The 19870-nt window shown below is 40.7% G+C and overlaps 1 protein-coding gene across 1 annotated transcript in view; it reads right to left on the bottom strand.

Annotated features, from left to right (window-relative positions):
• Positions 1-19870, bottom strand: part of IMPG2 (interphotoreceptor matrix proteoglycan 2) — a 73678-nt gene that overhangs the window by 5297 nt on the left and 48511 nt on the right. The window contains exons 11-16 of the mRNA XM_023762104.1: positions 18374-18459; positions 10581-10884; positions 8316-9601; positions 6552-6771; positions 2455-2665; positions 1184-1365 (exon numbers count right to left, since the gene is read on the bottom strand). Of these exons, the coding sequence (XP_023617872.1) occupies positions 1184-1365; positions 2455-2665; positions 6552-6771; positions 8316-9601; positions 10581-10884; positions 18374-18459 (2289 nt within the window). The remainder of the gene's footprint in view (positions 1-1183; positions 1366-2454; positions 2666-6551; positions 6772-8315; positions 9602-10580; positions 10885-18373; positions 18460-19870) is intronic.

Here is a 19870-nt window from a genome sequence, read left to right as displayed (position 1 = left end):
TCACACTCAAGCAAGGCCGATCGGGGGGTTGTGCGCCCACCCCCTTGTCACGCACAGAGCAGGGCCATCAGGGGGTTGAGGAGCTCCCCCCTGTCATGCACAGAGCAGGGCCGATCATGGGGTTGAGGAAGCTCCCCCCTGTCACTCACAGAGTAGGGCCGATAGAGGAGTTAGGGCACCGCCCCCCTGTCACACACACACCAGGGCGGATCAGGGGGTTGGGGCGCCCCCACTCTCACACTCAGGCCCTGTCACACACAGAGCCACCAGCTCTACCCTGTCACACACAGAGCAGGACCTGTGGGGGGGAGGGGGGTTGGGGTGCCACACCCTGTCACACACAGAGCCACAGGGCGATCAGGGGGTTTGGGCGCTGCCCCCTGTCACGCTGATCCGGTGCCAGGAAGCCTTGCGGCTCCGCTGATCCCGGTGCTGGGAGGCATATTACCCTTTTACTATATAGGATAGAGGCCTGGGGGCCGGCTGGTTTGCCCTGAAGGGTGTCCTGGATCAGGGTGGGGGTCCCCACTGGGGTGCCTGGCCAGTCTGGGTGAGGAGCTGAGGGCTGCTTTCAGGCTGGCAGTTGACTGAAGCTCCCAACCGCTCCTTTTTTTCTTTTTTCTTTTTTTATTCTGGGCCAGCTTTAGCTCTGGCTCTAGCTCTGAGGCTTCCACTGCTGAAAGCAGGTATCTGGTTTGTTTGCGTTCTATAATCGAAACAATTTATAACTCCAGCTCTGAGATCCCGGCCGGCTGAAAGCTGGTTTCTGGGGTTTTGTTTAGCTTCTATATTTGTTACAATGTTTCTTAGAGTTGCAGCTCAGAGGCCGGCAAGTCAGGCGGGGAACGTTGGAGTCTGTAGTCACTGGAGCAAGCAAGCCTCATGTTCGCTTCCAGCTGCCTGGCTGCCGGCCGCCATCTTGGCTGACAGTTAATTTGCATAAGGATATGCTGATTAGCCAATGGGAAGGGTAGCGGTCGTACGCTAATTACCATGTTTCTCTTTTATTAGTGTAGATTTGACACCCTTCGAGGACAGAGCCCATGTTTTCATTCAACTTTATAGCTTTCTCCCTTGCACCCCAGATCCTTATTCGATATTTGGCACATAGTCAGTACTAAATGAATGAATAAGCGGAACATTTTCTTTCACCCAAGAGCAGTTTTCTTTATTTACCTAAAGAGGCTCTCTCTTTCTCTCTGAGCATTCTGAGCTTGAAGAGTCTTGATGAGGAAGATGACAACAGCAGAAGAGACGAGGAGAAGTCCAACCACGGAGGCGATGGTAATGCCTATCACCAAGGGCTCAGACACAAACTCCTCACAGTGCTCCCCTCGGTACCACCAGTTCTCACCCACCCGGCACCTGTAATGAGAAGTGACCGAGTCTCAAAGTGGAATCACTTTGCTGAAAGTAATAATGAACAGCAAAAGCTTCAGTGGGACCTGGGAAAGGTAAAGAAATAAATACTGGCCACAGGAAGCTTCAGTAGAAAGGTAAATATGCAGGTTCAATGATCGTACGATTTAAGTCCCTCCAAACCCCAAGGCCACAGACCTGTGGAAAAATGTCTTCAAATCCCACAGCAGCAAGGAAATCACTGCTTTTCCATAATACTAATTTCTCTGGATATCAAGGGACTACCTTTCCCCCTAGTTTCCTAGTTAAACATTACACTTTTCCACATAGAAGAATCTGAATCATTTCTACCTATTTCCTCTGTTTGTGGCATTATGCCAACATTTGGCCATTTTCACATCCACAAATTGTCCTCTCATTTATTCTCAGCACTCTCTCTTTTTACACCATGTGTCTGTGGTGTGTGGTGGGAGGTTGTTTGCTCTACTTTGTTTTAGGGGAGTGGGCAGGAAAGGACAGTCAGGGTACCTGTATCTGCTCATCTGCTGCATTTTCATGGTTCTACCTTTAAAAAATGGATCTCAGGTACTTAAATAAAATATATTTGTCATGACTTCAAAGACTTTAAATATTTATTTTTATTTTTCTCTGAATACTTGGTAGGACCGAGAGCAGCCCAGAGCCATTCAAAACAGAATCCAAATAGAATAAAACTCCTTTGTTTTCACTTTCAGGTACAGTATTAAATGTTGCTCTTATGCTGAAACCTAATTTAAGTGGCAATTGCCTTACCATCCCCTCTAAGAACCACAACACAGACCCCCAAATACTCCCAGGACTCTCAGTGGGACACTAGACAATGTCTTTCTCACAGCTCCCTAAGAGCATAAAATAAAATAACCATTTGAACTATAATTCAGGCATTTTAACTGACTCAGTCTTCACATGAACACTAAATAGTACCAATCTATTGTTTAGATATAACTTCTATAACAAATATTGCTGAGATTATCCTAAAATCATAGGTGTAGACCCTTTTTCTTCAGAGGAAGTATCTACAACCTTGTGAAGTCAAAATTCCTAGCTACGCCATACCTACAAATGGCCCCATGTCCGGGCATAATGTCACACTTCCCATCATTGAAGCAGAAGTCAGGCTGAAGGTCACAGAGACTCTGACAAGGCAGTTCTTCCACACTCAGGTACCCAGGGTAGCATCTGCACTCTGCTTCTCCACTCCAGGGATTGACCAAACACTCGGAAAACTCGTTGCATGCCTGAAACTTGCAAGGGTTGGCTTCATCACCTAAAACATCAAACAAACCAGAAAAAAAATACTAGAAAAGGCAAAACACAGGAGTTGGAGTACATGAAGCTCCTCCACTAAGTCTCATTGTCCAAAGTACCATGGGACAACCCCTTTCCTGAGCATTAAACCACACTATCACCACCAAAACCACAAAAAATTTCAGATTCATCCTAATAATCTTTCCTAAACCCTTCAGAAGGAACATGGCCCTGAAACACCTTAGTTTTAGATTTCTATCTTTCAGAACTATGAGAGAATAAATCTCTGTTTTGGTAAGCCATCCTGTTTGTGTTCTTTTGTTACAGCAGCCCTAGGAAACTCATACAGGGGACCACTGATGAGATGCTCATATAACAAGGAAAGCATACAAAAGTGCTGTTAGATGGGCAGTTTCTACAAGGGGCCCATGCAGCAGGGTTCCATTGTGTATTTCCTGTCCTCACAGTCTTAGTCCAGTATACATATTGTGACTTTGCACCCAGAAAACAATATAATCCTGGCCTAGCAGTGTGTTTAGAGAAGGGGAAGGATAATATTGCATGGCTTCCTATGTTGATGGAAGTTCAAGAGTTTTTGTGCAAAGAAGTTAGACAAGAGACACGTCAATCTTATCTCTAGCCAATCTTGAGATTAAATAATATTTTAATCTGAAGACCTTTAACTAAAAATATACAGGTAGTAGGGAAATTCTATTTTAAAATTCTAAAATACTGTGATCATTCCATGGGTATATGTGAATGTCTGGTGGAAGGAAAATAGGAAGAGGGAAAAAATAAATGTTGCTTCCTTTTGCCCTAGACCAAGAAGAGGGACTAAGGCTAATATTTTAATCATGTAAATAAAAGACTGTAGCTTTACAGTCTTTTTCCAGTCCTCTGTGTAGGTTAAAGGTGGATGCCCAGAATACATGGCCCTCTGTTTAAGAGCACCTTAATGACTTCAGGGGAAAACAAAGATAGACCTGGAGCTTAATTTGAGATAAGAGACAAGGATCTAAATTATAAAATGAATTATGTCTAGTTTACCAGGGACAGGCTAAGAGAGGAATTGATGGGTCCAGAAAAATAAGAATGAAGAAAATATGGAAACAGTGTAGAAAGACAGCCAGAATAGCATGGTAGCTGGCTTGGTCCAAAAAGTTGGCCAATAAGAAATGACTTTGAAAGGGTTGCTGAGGAAGTTTAGGATATTTATGCCCAACAATATTTTAAACCACCTGTGGTGGTATGATAAAGCCTTCTCTGTCACCCTCATAGCAAAGGAAATATCTTATAGAATCACCTACCTTGTAGAGGTGCCTTGGAAAAGTCAAAAATGGGACTGTGATCTGTATTGGGTTTTCATAAAGAACAACCACAAGGATTGGAAATTCAGCAAAAGGAACTCAGAGCTGGAGGTAATTAAGAGATATTTCATCCCTGTTCATTCCTAGAGATATTGGGGGTGGGAGGGACATGGATGCAGGTTTTACACTGCACATGGGAGGGGCTAATGCCAGTTCATTTGAATATTAAAGAAAAAGGTGACCCTATAAACCTGAATGACTCAGCACGCAGCTCACACGTGAGTTACATAAAATATTTATGTAAATGCACTTATTTATTGTCCTTCCCTTTTTTTAAAAAGTGGGTTGACTTTTGCAAAAAGTTTTATAAATTATATCTGCTTGTATGCATTTGTATGGCTAGTCAAATGCAAATATATGTTATTTTTTTAATACTTGGACTATCCCCAGGTAATATTATCCCCATTTTAAATTTTTTTAAGTTTTCAATTAGAGCTGACATACAATATTATATTAGTTTCCTGTGTAAAACATAGTGATTGGACATTTATATAACTTATTAAGTAATCACCCCAAACATTATCCCCATTTAATATATGAGGGACTAAAGCTCAGAGATAATATAGATCATCTAGGGTCACACAAATGATAAATGGCAGAGCAGAGGCAAAAAATCAGGCCTTCCAGCCCTGGCCGGTTTTCTCAGTGGTTAGAACATTGGCCGGCGAACCAAAGGGTCGCAGGTTCAATTCCTGGTCAAGGGCATGTACATCAGTTACAGGTCAATTACAGCCCCAGTCGAGGAGGCAGCCAGTTGATGTGTCTCTCTCACATCAATGTTTTCTCTCCCTCTATTTCTTTCTCTCTCTCTCTCTCTCTCTCTCTCTTCCACTCTCTCTCTAAAGATTAATGGAAAAAATTTTCTCAGGTGAGGATTTAAAAACAAAAGAACAAATAAAAAAATCAGGCCTTCCAAATTATAATTACTTGCTTTTTCCACTACACCACATGGCAAAGAATGCGCAACTGGCCTTAGAGAACTCAAATAGCAAGAGATTTAAATATTGGAGGATTAGCCAAATCATTTTCCTCACTTTCAATGAATAAGGATTTCAAAGGAAAGAATGTGACTTTCTCAGTTAAAAAATAGAGTTCACTTTCAAACCAGTTTGAGAGTACAAGTCACTGGAGAAATACGAACTCAGGTATTCCCCCTGACTCCTACCTAAAACCACTGTCCTCTGGTGGGTGGAAGATGAAAAAGAACCAAGTCTGAGGATTCAACAGTATTCACTGCATCCAAATCTTCCAAATAAAAACAATGGTTCATTTCATTCATTCGCAGTATTTTTTAGTACCTTTTATATGCAAGACACTATGGTTAATAAAACAGATAAAATATCATTCCTTGTGGATAGCTCAACTGAGGATAATGCCCATTAAGCAACTATGTGCATAAATTAGCATTATTACAATAGTTATAAGCTCTATAGCAGGAAAAGAATATGATGTTACAAGAAAAACTAACAGGAGAGACCCAATCTAGATTATGGGTGAGTCAGTGAAAGTCTTGAGGAAGAGACATTTGAACTGAAGCATAAAGGGTGAGCAGAAGTCAGCCAAGAGGGGAAAGAGTTCAAAGCAAAGGAGACAGTATGTGCAAAGGCTTTAAGGCAAGAAAAGTTGTTTGAATCTGAGGAACTAAAAACCAGCAAGTTTGACTTGGTAAGCAAAGAAGTTAGTTTCATTGGATGATATCAGGGAAGAAGATAGGGTCCAGGCCTTGTAGCTACTGAACCAGGCAGTCATTGAAGTAAAGTAATCTGATTGATGTTTTTAGAAAGAGCACCCTGGCTGCTATCTGAAAAATGGAGAAAGGAAGGAAACAAGAGAGGTAGTGGGGAAACTAGTTCAAATGAAAGGTGACAATGGTGGTAATAGAAACTGAGGTATCAGAATGACTTCCTAGGTTTCTGGCTTAAGTAGCTGAATGGACACAGCTTCCATTTATCAGGATGGTGAAGCTGAGTGGAATGGATATAGCTGAAATGTGGAGAGATACAGAAAACAAGATCTCACTCTTACTCATCTTAAATTTGATATACGTAGAATACATCCAACTTGAGATCAACAAGTACATAGTTAGATACTGATGCTGGAGCTCAGAAGACAAGTCTAATCTGTATATAAAAATGTGGAGAGAAATTTTATCTCTATTAGACTTATAATAATGAAAATGGATAAAACAACTTGGGAAAATTATATAGAAGGAAGGGAGTCCAAATCTACCTGCTTGGCAGATAGAGATGTAGCAAAAACAGACCCAGTGGAAAGGTAAAAGAGCGAGCCAGATAGAGTAGAAAACGAAACAGGAGGTAAATAAGTAAAGATAATATATGTGGACCACCCTTTTGAAAAGAGAATGGCACTGATGTCCTTGGAAGAGATATACTAATTATCAAGATGGGGAAAATTTGCCTGACATGATACTCTTTTACCTACAAGTGTTGAATTCACCTTGATTCGGTGTGGAAGAAAATACATGAGAATAATTACTGGATTCCACTAAGAAATCAGCAGAGTAATCAATATCATCACCTGATTCCACGTCAAGGGAGTATTTATCAATAGCCAAGTTCATGGTTTGGTAGGCAGTGGTGCAAAAGTCTTCCAGAATCATGTATACAGCATTGTTGACATTAGGAGGGACAGACTTGGAGAACTTCATTCTGCTGTTCACCACAATACTGCCATTTCTGAAGTTCAAGATTTCTAAATTCTGGAACCCTGTGAGATTTGACTGGAGATAGGGAACCAGCTGCAATACATGAAAAATGATCAGTTTATTGACAAGATTTTGCTCAACATGTACAAAAAAAATTCAACAAGGATGAACCCTTCCCCCTTTCCAAACTGCATGCTATTTACATTATTTAAACTGCTCATCAACAAAGTATCAATTGTAACTACCAATCTATACTTCTCAATCCCTTCACCTTTTTCACCTAGTTTCCCACCCCTGCCCTGCCCCCCAACTCCTGGCAACCATCAATATGCTCTCTGTATCTATGAGTGTGTTTCTATTCTGTCTGCTCATTGATTTTGTTCTTTAGATTCCACATATAAGTGAAATCATATAGTATTTGTCTTTCTCTGACTTTCACTCAGCATAATTCCCTCAAAGTCCACCCATGCTTTTGCAAATGGTAATAGTCATGGAAATGTAAAGTACAGCATAGGAAATCTATATACAAAAAGCCTAAGCGACTGTTACAACCAGATGACCAGATGACTGGCTGGTAGCTATGACACGCACTGACCACCAGGGGGTAGATGCTCAATGCAGGAGCTTCCCCCTGGTGGTCAGTGTGCTCCCACAGCCAACCTCCCACGGTCCCTCCCCCGGGCCAGCCGGCCTTGATCGGGACTGGGTGAGATGGCCCCAATGGGTCCCGATCACCGGCCAGGCCTAGGGACCCCGCCCATGCACGAATTCATGCACTGGGCCTCTATCTATATATATAAAAGGCTAATATGCAAAATGTCCCCTCGGGAGTTTGACTGGGAGACCGGGAGTTTATCACTCACTATGACATGCACTGACAACCAGGGGGCAGCGTGGAATGAGGGAGGCCCCAGCTGGCAGTCAGAAGGAAGGCTTCAGCCAGCAGCCTGAAGGCCCCAATTGGCCCTGATCACTGACCAGGCCTAGGGACCTTACCCGTGCAGGAATTTTGTGCACCGGGCCTCTAGTATAGTCAATAATATTGTAATAAATATGTATGGTTCCAATTGCATACTGAAAATATTAGGGGCAACACTTTGTAAAGTATATAATTATCTAGCCACTATGCTATACACTTGAAACTAATATAAAATAATATGAATATAAACTGTAAATGAAAAACACTTTAAGGAAAAAGAATGTCAATTGTGAATTATTTGAGAGTCATGAGATTTTAATAGTACTATTTTGGAACTCACAGACAGTTTTAGATACCAGAGAGTTTATTTTCTCTGCTACTAAAGTATCCCAACAGTGAAGGTGTCATAGGTACCCACAAAACATTGGTCTCACAATAAACTATGAAAAAAAATCTTAAACTTGTTTCAGTCCCAGAATTCATGAATACAATATTCAGTATCTAAGCTATTACATCACCCTCATGCCACAGTTATATCCACCTGTCTTTTACTTTCCTAACAACTCTAGGCCATGACATTATTTGTAGTTGATTAAAAAAAAATGAGTGTCTACAGCAGACCACACTCTCCTTGGCTCAGATATTATGTGCTGAGGAGAAAGGGATGGGTTCATACATGACTACTCACTAATGCCCATAGTTCACTTTTTATGCTTACCAATTCTAAGAATCTTTGCTCCAGGGCTTTATACTCCAAAGAGTTTTTATTAAACAGATCTTCTGAAAACATCATGTTAGTCACTCGAAGGCTGAAGAAAACCAGCAATGCTCCTGTGGTCTGGGTATGATTTGAGTCACCTCTTTTTGTGGGGCGAGCCACAATAGCCATCTCTGTAGAGTGAACATTTGTAGAGATTTCCACATAACTACCAACCCTGCCATTTTCTTCTGGGATTAGCTCAGGCTGATAGTAATCTGTGCCTATCCGGTCCAGTTCTAATGAAATATCCTGTACACCCATAATTACTTCATCCTCCAGCAGGGTGGGGCTTGTGGTTGGAGGCAATTCGGTAGACTGTGTCATGGAAGCTTTCAACCAGAGCTTGTCAATACTCTCCGGTGCACTTGCCAATGTTTCTCCAGACAATTTTCCTAGGGAAGAAGTTTTTTCCCAGACTACATCTGATTCTGGCAATATGGTCCACAAAGATTGCATATCTGGCTTCAGTGTTGAAATCTTGCTATCAAACTGTTTACGATTGGATGGCTCTGTAGTTTGTTCCATATCCTCCTTTAGAAATGGTTCTACTTGATCTGGTTTATCAGTAGAATCAGAGATTGCTGTAGAAGTCAGTAGAGGAGGTGCATGGGTAACTGAGTAATAATCAATGTCAGATACCTCTGAGAGAATTAGAGGTGCAGATTGAGTTGTGGTCTCTGCAGAGAAGGGCACAGTAGGTCCCTCAAGGGGCTCTTCCTCTGAAAAGTGTGTGGATCTATCAAAATGCCCATATTTTGAGTGCTCAATACTTCGGTCTGTGGAATCTATTTTGTCACCTACAACTAGTTTCTCATCTACACTCTCAATTGGCAAAAGTGAATCCTCATCTTCCAGCCATGATTTGGTTAGTGGTTCAATGCTCTTCTCTAATGAAGTGTCACTCCATGGCCAAGTAATCCCACTCACCTTTTCCCCAGACCCTGAACCTAAGCCACTCTCAAATGTGAACTCTTTTTCCATGGATGTGTCTGGCATCAAAGTGCTCACTTCTAATTGGTCTTTAACTTTGGAGGCCGAAGGGTCCAAGCCAGAAGGTGTAGATACTTCCTGAGCAAGAGGATCTAATGTGACAGAGGAGACCAGAAATGGTGAGGATGTCAAAGACACCACAGAATCTTCCTTAGATGGTATTGTTTCTTCTGGTACAGGATGAGTTAAGGGATGAGTTGAGGGCAAGGGATCACCTGAAAAAGACTCTTCTGACCCTTCGACTTTGGTTAATCCTAAAATTAAAGTTTTCCATTAATTAATCTACAGTGTTACTAAAATATATTCCCAGTCCTCCTAATAAAACCAGCTTCCTGTTTCTTTCCATTAGATTAGTAAGGACAGTTGCTGACTTTTACTAGTACTTTGCTAGATCCAGCAAACAACAAGACAATATGATTATGTTTTTGTGGTGTGGTACAATCACTCATGAATATACCTTCCTTGAGAACAACAAGATATAGGCTATTGAAATAATTCATCTTTAAACACTTGATTTTTTTTTTTTTTTACTCCATGAAAATAAAAAACTACTGATAACCATGTTAACAATAAACACTGAGTCTAGTGAAAACTTAGGGAGAGAATTCCCCAGGAAATTGTGTTTATCTTTAAATTTCTATTTCCTTGTTATGTTTATTGTCCATCATCTTTCAGGTTCACTTAATGTTCATAATCCTGGACTCATTGTTTACAACTTTGTTATCTTCCTCTTTCTCAAGTATACTCCATGCATGAGTCACATTGATTTCTCCTTTCCTTCATAACATCAAAATCATCTACTTGATTTTCATTCCTTAATCTCTGCTATAACTTCCTTAGTTCAGGTTCTCCCTCCCAAATGAAGCCTAATGCAAGCTAAAAATCTCTATACCTGGCCCCTACAATTAATCCTATTAAAAGTTACTGGGATAATCTTCTTTGATGCTCTTTGTTTACCACTCCAATATTTAAATAAGTAAAGTAATTATCTAATAGTAATTTAATTATATATTTTAATGGGACTTTCAAAATATCTATTAATTGATCCCTACCCCAGCCTACCAAGTTCATTTCCAGTCCAAACAATTAAGTCTGATTGTTCCCTTTCTCACACAATTTTCCCAAGACATTTCCTCCTAACCTACTTTTCTATTAACCCCAGTCTCTTCCTCTCCTCAAAACCCTTGTCATTTACACAATAAAGAAATATGAACAGGGAGTAGAATTTCTTACCCTCTTCTAATAAGTAAGATCCAGAAGTCCTTTCCTCAGAAGCCACAGGCAAGCCAGTCGGCAGCACTGCTGGGGTGACAGAATGAAGAGTCAAGCTGCTAACCTCTAAAACCTCTGGGGAAGAATGGAGGCCCACCTTCGAGGGAAAGTCTAGTTTGGGTGTAGACACTAAATCACCCAAAGGTCTTGCCAACCAGAGTTCCCTGCTAGTGGCTGAGGGAGAACCAGAGCTGAAATCAAGTAGTGAAATACTGCTGGTGGTGGAGTCATCAGCTGAGGGCCATGCAGCTTGAAGGGTATTATCCTAAGGGGGAGAAAAAGGCTAAATCATATCATAGATAAAAAGAAACACATAAAAATGATTTTAAATACCACCTATCTATCTAAATTCCCAGGTTTTCTAGGGGTAAGAAGGCAATGTAATATTGGGAGGAGGGGAGACAAACAGATCTGTAATCAAATCCCAATTCACCACTTACTAGTTGCAAAATTTAGAGAAAAACCATGTATCTCTTGAATCTCACCTGGAAAGTAGGGATAGATAAGATAACATATTTAAAAGATTCCAAACAAAGTGAGTTTGTGGAAGAAAATATTACTCTTCTTGCTTTAGATAATTCCTTTTTCTCTATCTTAGCTTAAATACTTTAAATTCATAGAAGTTACAACTATCTGTAATTTGTTGACAACAACCTAACACATTTCCTACAGCAGAAAAGAACAATTAGCAATGTTATTCATCATTCTGGGATATTTATTAATTAAGGTCTTTGTTTTGATGAGAAATGCCACCACATGAAAATGAGATCAGGTTACTTCAAACAAGTCATAACATCTGTGAAATGGGATCACACTTATAAAATACAATTTTTCTCTTCCCAGTGACTTTTTACTAATGTGATACTAATCTTATATTCAAATTTAGCTCCAGGAATAGAAAAGTAGACAGAAACACAATCCCTATTTAATCCTATGAAGATTAGTCTATGTAAAAAAGTTTACCAGTGATGCTGACAGGCAAAATGGCCATGACACTTGGTGGGAGTTTTTACATTTTCATCTGTGCTGGGTTATGAATAACAAAAAATAAGAAGTGTCATGTGCATAGAATTCATAAAATATTTACTGGGAGAAAAGTGAAAATAGAAAAGAACAATCATTCTCTACTCTAAATAGCATTAAAATCACACAGAAATTTTTTTATGTTTTTATTGATTTTTAGAGAGAGAGGAAGGGAGAGGGATAGAGAGAAACATGGATGAGAGAGCTGCCTCCTACACACATCCTACTGGGGATCGATCTCACAACCCCAGACATGTGCCCTGACTGGGACCTCTTGGTTCTTGGGTCGACTCTCAATCACTGAGCCACACTGGCCGGGCACGTGGAAACTTTTTAAAACCCTCAATGCCCAGGCCCCACATTCCAGACATTCTAACTTAATGGGACTTGATAATTTTAAAAACTTCCAAGTAGAGAATATAGCCTGATCATGTTCTGGTCATACTATTCCAGCCTGGGTCTCTAAAATACTTATTTAATTGTTCAATTGTTACATTTCTCATTAACTGAAACCTCTAAGAAATATCCCACTCGTATAAACCTTCCTGAAGACTAGAACGCATGGTATAGCTATGAACAAAATGAAGTCCAGAAAACTAAGAATAAGAAACTGTCTATAACACCTTCCTCCTCATCCACGAGATCTCTACCAGTGGTAATGAATTTTCACTGGCATACACTCGCGAGCCTCAGGAGCTTTTTAAACGAAAGCACACAATTTTAAGGTGACTAACTACAGTTCAATCTATGGCCATTAAATAAAACAGAACCTACTGGTCTATGGAGAGATTCAACCCAATGTCATGACCTAACTAGTCCTTTATGTTTTGCCTACATTCTCTCCTCTTTTCTTTCCATCCAGGGTCTGTGTGAGGAATCTTTAGACAGCATACTCTCCCAATCACAAGGAAAGGAACATAGTCAAGAAATCACTGGGCATGTCCTAATTTAACCCTTCTTCCAGTGACAAATGAACTGGAGAGATAACAACAGTAGATCATTGGGTATATAGAGAGACACCCTCAGTTTCATCTACAATTCCTAAACTGAAAGCACTCTGTCAAGTAAACTAATTTTCTTTTGTGGAAAGACACCATCACTTCCTACCTTGTCCATGCTCCTTTAATTGGATCCTACTTTAAGTGTGTCACCATGCTGGTTATTCTTTATTTGCCACCACCCTAGATCCTCCTCTTCTCTGCTCTCTGCACTGGGAGGCTGACCCTGACCCTGACCCTTACCCTAATTCTAACCTTAACCCTAACCCTAAACCCTAAACCCTAAACCCTAAACCCTAAACCCTGACCCTGACCCTGACCCTGACCTAACCCTGACCCTGACCCTAACCCTAACCCTAATCCTGACCCTAACCCTGACTCTGACCCTAACCCTAACCCTAACCCAGATTCTACTTGTATTCCAGTTAAGGGTACATGCCAGGTTGCGTGCTTGATCCCCAGTAGGGGGCATGCAGGAGGCAGCTGACCAATGATTCTCTCTCAATATTGATGTTTCTCTCTCTCTCTCCCTCTGCCTTCCCCTCTGAAATCAATAAAAAATTTTTTTTAATTTTAATAAATAAATAAGCAATTGGGCTGGTTTACCACTGCATGCAGGCCCTTTGTAAAAAAAGAAAATAAATAGAAAATAAAAACAGATCAATTACTAGTAAAGAGTTTAAATTTAACAAAAACCCTCCCAACATAGAAAAGCCCAGAACCAGAGGTTTCACCAGTGAACTCTACCAAATAGTTAAAGAAGAATTAATGTCAATCTTTCTTAAACTCTCCCAAAAAAATTGAACAGGAGACGATACTCCCAAACTCATTTTACAAAGCCAGTATTATCCTGATAAGAAAACCATACAAAGACACTACAAGAAAACTATAAGCCAATATACATAGAACAACAAAAATGTGTTTATCATACTAGTATATACTATACATTATAATAAAAATAATAAATGCGATATACCACATTAGTAAAATGAAGAATAAAAAATCATATGATCATCTCAATATATGCAGAAAAAACATTTGACAAAATGAAAAATCCTTTCATGATAAGAAAAGTTCTCAACAAACTTGTCAAATTGTATGTACAAACTTATAGTTACAAGATAAGTTCTGAGTATCCAATGTACAACATGGTGACTACAGTTATGTGTTATTTACTTGAAAATTGCCTAGAGAGTACATCTTAAATGTTCACACACCCCAAAAAAGAAAGTAATTATGTGATGGAGGGGTTAACTAATCCTATTGTGGTAGGCATTTCACAATAAACATCAAATCTTCACACTGTACACCTTAAATTTGTACAATATCATGTATTGATTATATCTCAATAAAGCTGGGCAGGGGGAGAGGATGAACCAGATGAAGAGAGTAAGAATTCAATTTCTGATAAATAAAAAGACAACAAATTGAAGTCCACAATGTGGAAGAAAACTAAATAAGTAGCAATACCAGCTTTTCTCTTGCCAGAGGCCAGGGCACTTTATAAGGCCATCCTTTGGTTTATAAACACCTTATGTTGGAAAAGGGGCCTGAGCATGTGCATAGGCATGAACATAAAGTACCAAGTTTCGACTAGGAGGACTCTTAAGAATCATGTAGTCCATCCTTGCCTGTTAAAGATAAGGAACTGAGCTTCATAAGAGTGAAATGCCTATGGCAGTAGTTCTCAACCTTCCTAATGCCGCGACCCTTTAATACAGTTCCTCATGTTGTGGTGACCTCCAACCATAAAATTATTTTCGTTGCTACTTCATAACTGTAATTTTGCTACTGTTATGAATCGTAATGTAAGTATCTGATATGCAGGATGTATTTTCATTGTTACAAATTGAACATAATTAAAGCATAGTGATTAATCACAAAAACAATATGTAATTATATATGTGTTTTCCAATGGTCTTAGTCGACCCCTGTGAAAGGGTCATTCGACCCCCAAAGGGGTCGCAACCGACAGGTTGAGAACCGCTGGCCTATGGTCACAAAACATAGAGAAAAGATCAGAACTAGATTGTGAATTCCTAGAGGTCTCAATCCCAGTGCTTTGCCCACTATATCTGACTATTCACTGAGAGATATACAAGTGTATATACCCAGAGGGCGAAAGGATTCCCAGAGGAGGAACTAGAACCAACTGACTGGGCAGTTCACTCTCATTCAAGTTGGCACATGTGCACAGGTGTATAAGACCCAGGTGAACACGGGGTGGGGAGAGACCATTTTAAATATTTAATTGTCTTCTATGTTGAACATGGAGGCTGTTCGTATAAAAGAAAAGTTTTTCCTTCCCCATTTCTTCTTCTAGTATCTAAAGCCATATAGGCATTCAGGCAAAAGTAAAAAGGCCATTGGCTCAATACCAAGTTCTGTTCCTCAAAAAAGTAGTGATGATGATGAGAGTCATACCATACCAGGGAATTCACTTTTTCTCCTCTTAATTATCTAAAGTCATATCTAGAGATGTGTTGAGCCACTCATTCTTTCAGCTGAGTTAGGTATATTTAGATCCGTGCATATTCTAAATCTGCATTTTCAAAATTCTGAGTAAGATATCTTAAACCCTTTAACCTGTACTTAAGAAATTGAGTTTTATCAAACAGAGCCTATGACTTGACACACGTTAGGAGAGCAGCTGAATTATCAATGAAAAAGAAATCCTCAAGCAATACGTAGATTTCTATAAACGAAATGGCTTTTCATCTCATAAAAATTAAAAGTAAAACAATACACAACATCTTTAATAAAAGCTGTCACAAGTAAGAAACATAAAATGTGGAAGTAAACAACTCAACTTTTTAAATAAAGAAGGATGGCCATCTATTCCAAATACATACCCTTTCCCCCAAAAAAACATGGCATGGCAATGAATCTCATACATTTTGAAAGGTGAACACATACATGCCAGGAATAGCACTTCATTTATTTTTATATGGATAAATGCCCCCACAGTAACACATTCAACTCGTGAATTCTTCTTTTAGTTCAATGTAGTATATTAACAAGTTTAATATTATATTGGCCAGTTTCACTCCTGCTGATGCCAATTGAAAAGCCTGCTACTGCTATGGAAAGCATACTGTGCAGTGATTTTCCAATTCAGACTGCCAAACGCATCAAATTCAATATCCCAACACTCTTACCTTTAAAATAATTTCTAAAAATCAAACTTGGTAAAATAAATAAGTAAATAAACAAAATTTAAAATCTCATTAACAGTTTGCCAAAGAGAAATCCAGAAAAAAGAAGCAATAACCAGATACTTCTAATTAATCTTTTTTTCATGTTTTATTATCATCTATTAACACTTTTTCCTCAAATTGTTAATGACTACCCTACAGTTATCACTGTTAAAAAAAAACTAAGAGGTTGGTGTAAATGCAAATTGAATCACACACCAGGTAACACAAATAAGCCCCAGTAGTCAGTGCTGCATCATTAAAGGGGCAGCCCTTCCAGCCAAGCTCTAGCCACTTTCTGCCACAAGGAAATATGAAATTAATGATACCAGATATTCCTTGCCTTTAAAAGAAGTTAGAAATCTGCATTTCTATGCAAAAATCTCCTGGTTTTTTAAATTTTGGATGTGTGTTGTTGTTGTTTTTATTTGGCCCCAAAGTACATGCCTATATCTGAATTCAGTATCTGGTCTCTGGTTTGCAACCCCTGGCTTAAACAGAAGTTCCTGTCTTTATACTATCCTATATAATAAAACCCTAATATGCAAATCAACTGAACGGTGGAACAACCAGTCGCTATGATGCACACTGACCACCAGGGGGCAGACGCTCAACTCAGGAGCTGCCCCCTGGTGGTCAGTGCACTCCCACAGGGGGAGTGCCGCTCAGCCAGAAGCCAGGCTCACAGCTGGCGAGCGCAATGGCAGTGGCGGGAGCCTCTCCTACCTCTGCGGCAGCGCTAAGGAGCAGCGAGCAGGCAGGCAGTAAGGAGCGAGGGGTCCCAGATGACAAGAGGGATCCCAGACTGCGAGATGGATGTCCACCGAGGGGTCCCAGGCTGCGAGAGGGTGCAGGCTGGGCTGAGAACCTCCCCCCCAGTACATGAATTTCATGCACCAGGCCTCTGGTCTAAAATACCACCGAAGATCTCCTGTGTTTAGAGAAGCCCCGAGATGGATGTGATTAGCAGAAAGGAAGACTAGTGTACCATGTTCACAGTGACTCACCACTCCCCGCCAGTGCACCCTGGAGGGACTTTTAGGATAGCGTCACTTTATTTGTGTAGAAGTCTCTCTACTACCACCAGACTGGAAACTTCTTGTAGGCAAGGCCACACCTTATTTGTCTCAGTTTTCTCAGCACTTGGCACATTAAAAGCACAAAATAAATAAATTTGAAAGAATGAACAAATGAATAAATAAGCACCAAGTGAATGTAATATCTGATGCCAATCCCTGTGAAAGGGAGTCTCCCTCCAGCGTCTATGTGATAATAGAAGGTCATGTGCTCGCCCTAGCTGGTGTGCTCAGTGATTAGAGAGTCAACCTGTGCACCAAAGGGTCTTGGGTTCAATTCTGGGTCAAGGGCATGTACCTGGGTTGCAGGTCTGATCTGGCCCCAGTCAACCAATCAGTGTATCTCTCTCACATCTATGTTTCCTTTCTCTCTCTCTCCTCCTCCTCCCCTCCCTTCCACTCTAAAAATCAGTGAAAAATATATATATATACCCGTGGATGAGGATCAACCAAAAAAGAAAAGACCATGTGCTCCTTTTAGACAGGTGAGTGTCTAGTGTGGTTGTGATTGGGCTGTTGTCATTGTTTTCACTGCACCTGAGGAAGCCACTGTCTTTTCTCCTGGATGCCTCCCTATAAAGTGGCAAGTGGCGGCTTGGAGGGGTAGAGGCGTGCCCAGGGGAGTTGGGTGGTAAGAAAAAAAGGAAAGTCCATTATATGCTGTTTCTGTATAAATCCTGCTGTTTTTTGTTGTTGTTTTTTAAAGATATATTTTATTGATTTTTTCACAGAGAGGATGGGAGAGGGATAGAGAGTTAGGAGCATCGATGAGAGAGAAATATCAATCAGCTGCCTCCTGCACACCCTCTAATGGGGATGTGCCCACAACCAAGGCACATGCCCCCAACCGGAATCGAACCTGGGACCCTTCAGTCCACAGGCTGATGCTCTATCCACTGAGCCAAACCGGCTAGGGCGAATCCTGCTGTTTTTAGCCCAAGTTAAAAGGAGGCCTGATTTAGAGTCCCTGTCACTTGTCAGCTAGCCAATGTTTTTACTCTTCCTTCTCTCATTTTCATACACATATTGCTCTTTGCGTTGTGAAGTCTAAACTATTTCTTCAATACAACCCTTAGAACAAAAATCTATCTATACTCTGTAGCCATGTACATCACTTTATAGTCTTGACTATAAAAACTAGTTCCGTGTATCTTTTAGAGAGCAACTCAATGGGCACTTAGAGCTTAATTATATCCAAACAAGTATGAACCATAAATAAGTTTTCTTCCCTGTGTGGAGTTTGGCAGTGCCGAAGGTGTGGATTTCATTTAAGCGCTGCAGAAAGTTTACATTTTCTAACCCAATACTTGGGACCCAAGAGCTGACAACTAAGAATAATGTCCCAGGGATGAGGTAAGAGAATATTTGAAAATTCGTGATGCCAAAGTAAGCAGGGGAGTGTGCAAAGAAGAGAAGAAGCTTGAGGGCCTGGTTCTAGGCATATAATGTAGAAACACACTTACCAGAACAGATGGTGGGGTTGCCGGAAGACTTGCACTTTGGGGGTTCCAAACCGGGTCTTCAGTGGGGGGAAGAAAAACTCCTCTCACTAAAGGAAAACAATATTCAGGAACATTTTTAATTGAGACACTATTGTACTTGAGGTTTAGGGACAACTAAATACCAAGTTTTTCCTTTTTACAGTTTAGATTTTGGCAGAACAGATAAGGGAGACTTGCTTAGAAAATGCTTGCAACTTTATTCAGATATTTTACTTACATTAGCACCATCTGTCTGAATTAAGAGACTCTTGCATAAAATAAATGTTCTTCCCATTATGACATTTAGGACACTCCTATATTATTTCTTTTTTTTCTGAAGCAGTTTTTACTCTTTTTAAGATTCCTATGAAGCAGTTGTTGTTAAAATTGATTTTTTTTTCCATTTTGATAAGAAAGTTGAACTGAAACTCCAACTCATTTGATTGATGCTAACAAAAGAGAAAATTATGCAAAACTATTTCCTTTCTGGCAGAAAGTACCTTTGAAAAATGGACTAGGAGACCAGAGAGTTTATCACTATACCAATATTAAAGAGAGTAGATTGTATAATTTAATTCAACAAAAATTTACTGAACCCTTACTAGTTACTACAGACTTTGATGAAGTGAAGGCTATAAATATTAATAAGGCTAAGTTTCTCCTGTGGAAGTATTTCATATGTCAGAGATAAATTCATGAGGGACACACACACACACACACACACACACACACACACTATCCTATACAATAAAAGCCTAATATGTAAATTGTCCCCTCAGGCAGTCCTTTCTACCAGGAGACCAGGAGTTCAACCACTCACTATGACATGCGCTGACCACCAAGGGGTGATGTGGAACATGGCGGGCATGGGTTATGCAGCACTGGCAGCAGGTGGCATGGAAGCGCTGCCTGCCCCAATAGGCCCTGATGAGAGAGGGACCACAGTGAGATGGTGGGGCAGGTGGAGCAGGACAAGACAGATGCGAGCAGGGCCCAATTGCCCCACCAATCACCTTGTAGACAGCGACCAGCAGCGGCGGCAGGGGGCGGGGCTGCCGCCCGGCTCCCAAGCACTGAGGAGCTGGGCGGGGGCCCTGGCCCCAAGCACCCCACAGGCAGGATGGTGGAGCAGGTGAGGGGGCAGCGCCAGGCCAAGGCGGGGTGCTAGGTGGGGCTGCGGGGCTGCGAGGCTGGGAACATGAGCTGGGGCCTGATCTCCGCAGGTCACCCCAAGGGATCCCATCCATGCACGAATTCGTGCACTGGGTCTCTAGTGTGTGTGTGTGTGTGTGTGTGTGTGTGTGTGTGTGTGTGTGTATACACACAAAGTATAAATTAATTTTCCCGAAATGGGAGAGGGAATCAAGAAACTAAAAAGAAGGGTTTGCCAGGAAGGTGAGCTAGTGTATAAATCAAAAACAAAAGCAGAATCTCTCGTTATTCACCTGCTCTTACTGGCCTGACATAGAGGAATTAATC

Source organism: Myotis lucifugus, unplaced genomic scaffold (genome assembly GCF_000147115.1).
Source record: "Myotis lucifugus unplaced genomic scaffold, Myoluc2.0 scaffold_231, whole genome shotgun sequence".
Classification (NCBI taxonomy): Eukaryota; Metazoa; Chordata; class Mammalia; order Chiroptera; family Vespertilionidae; genus Myotis; species Myotis lucifugus.
The sequence above is the reverse complement of the archived record's forward strand: the minus strand, read 5'-3'. Positions and strand labels throughout refer to the sequence as shown.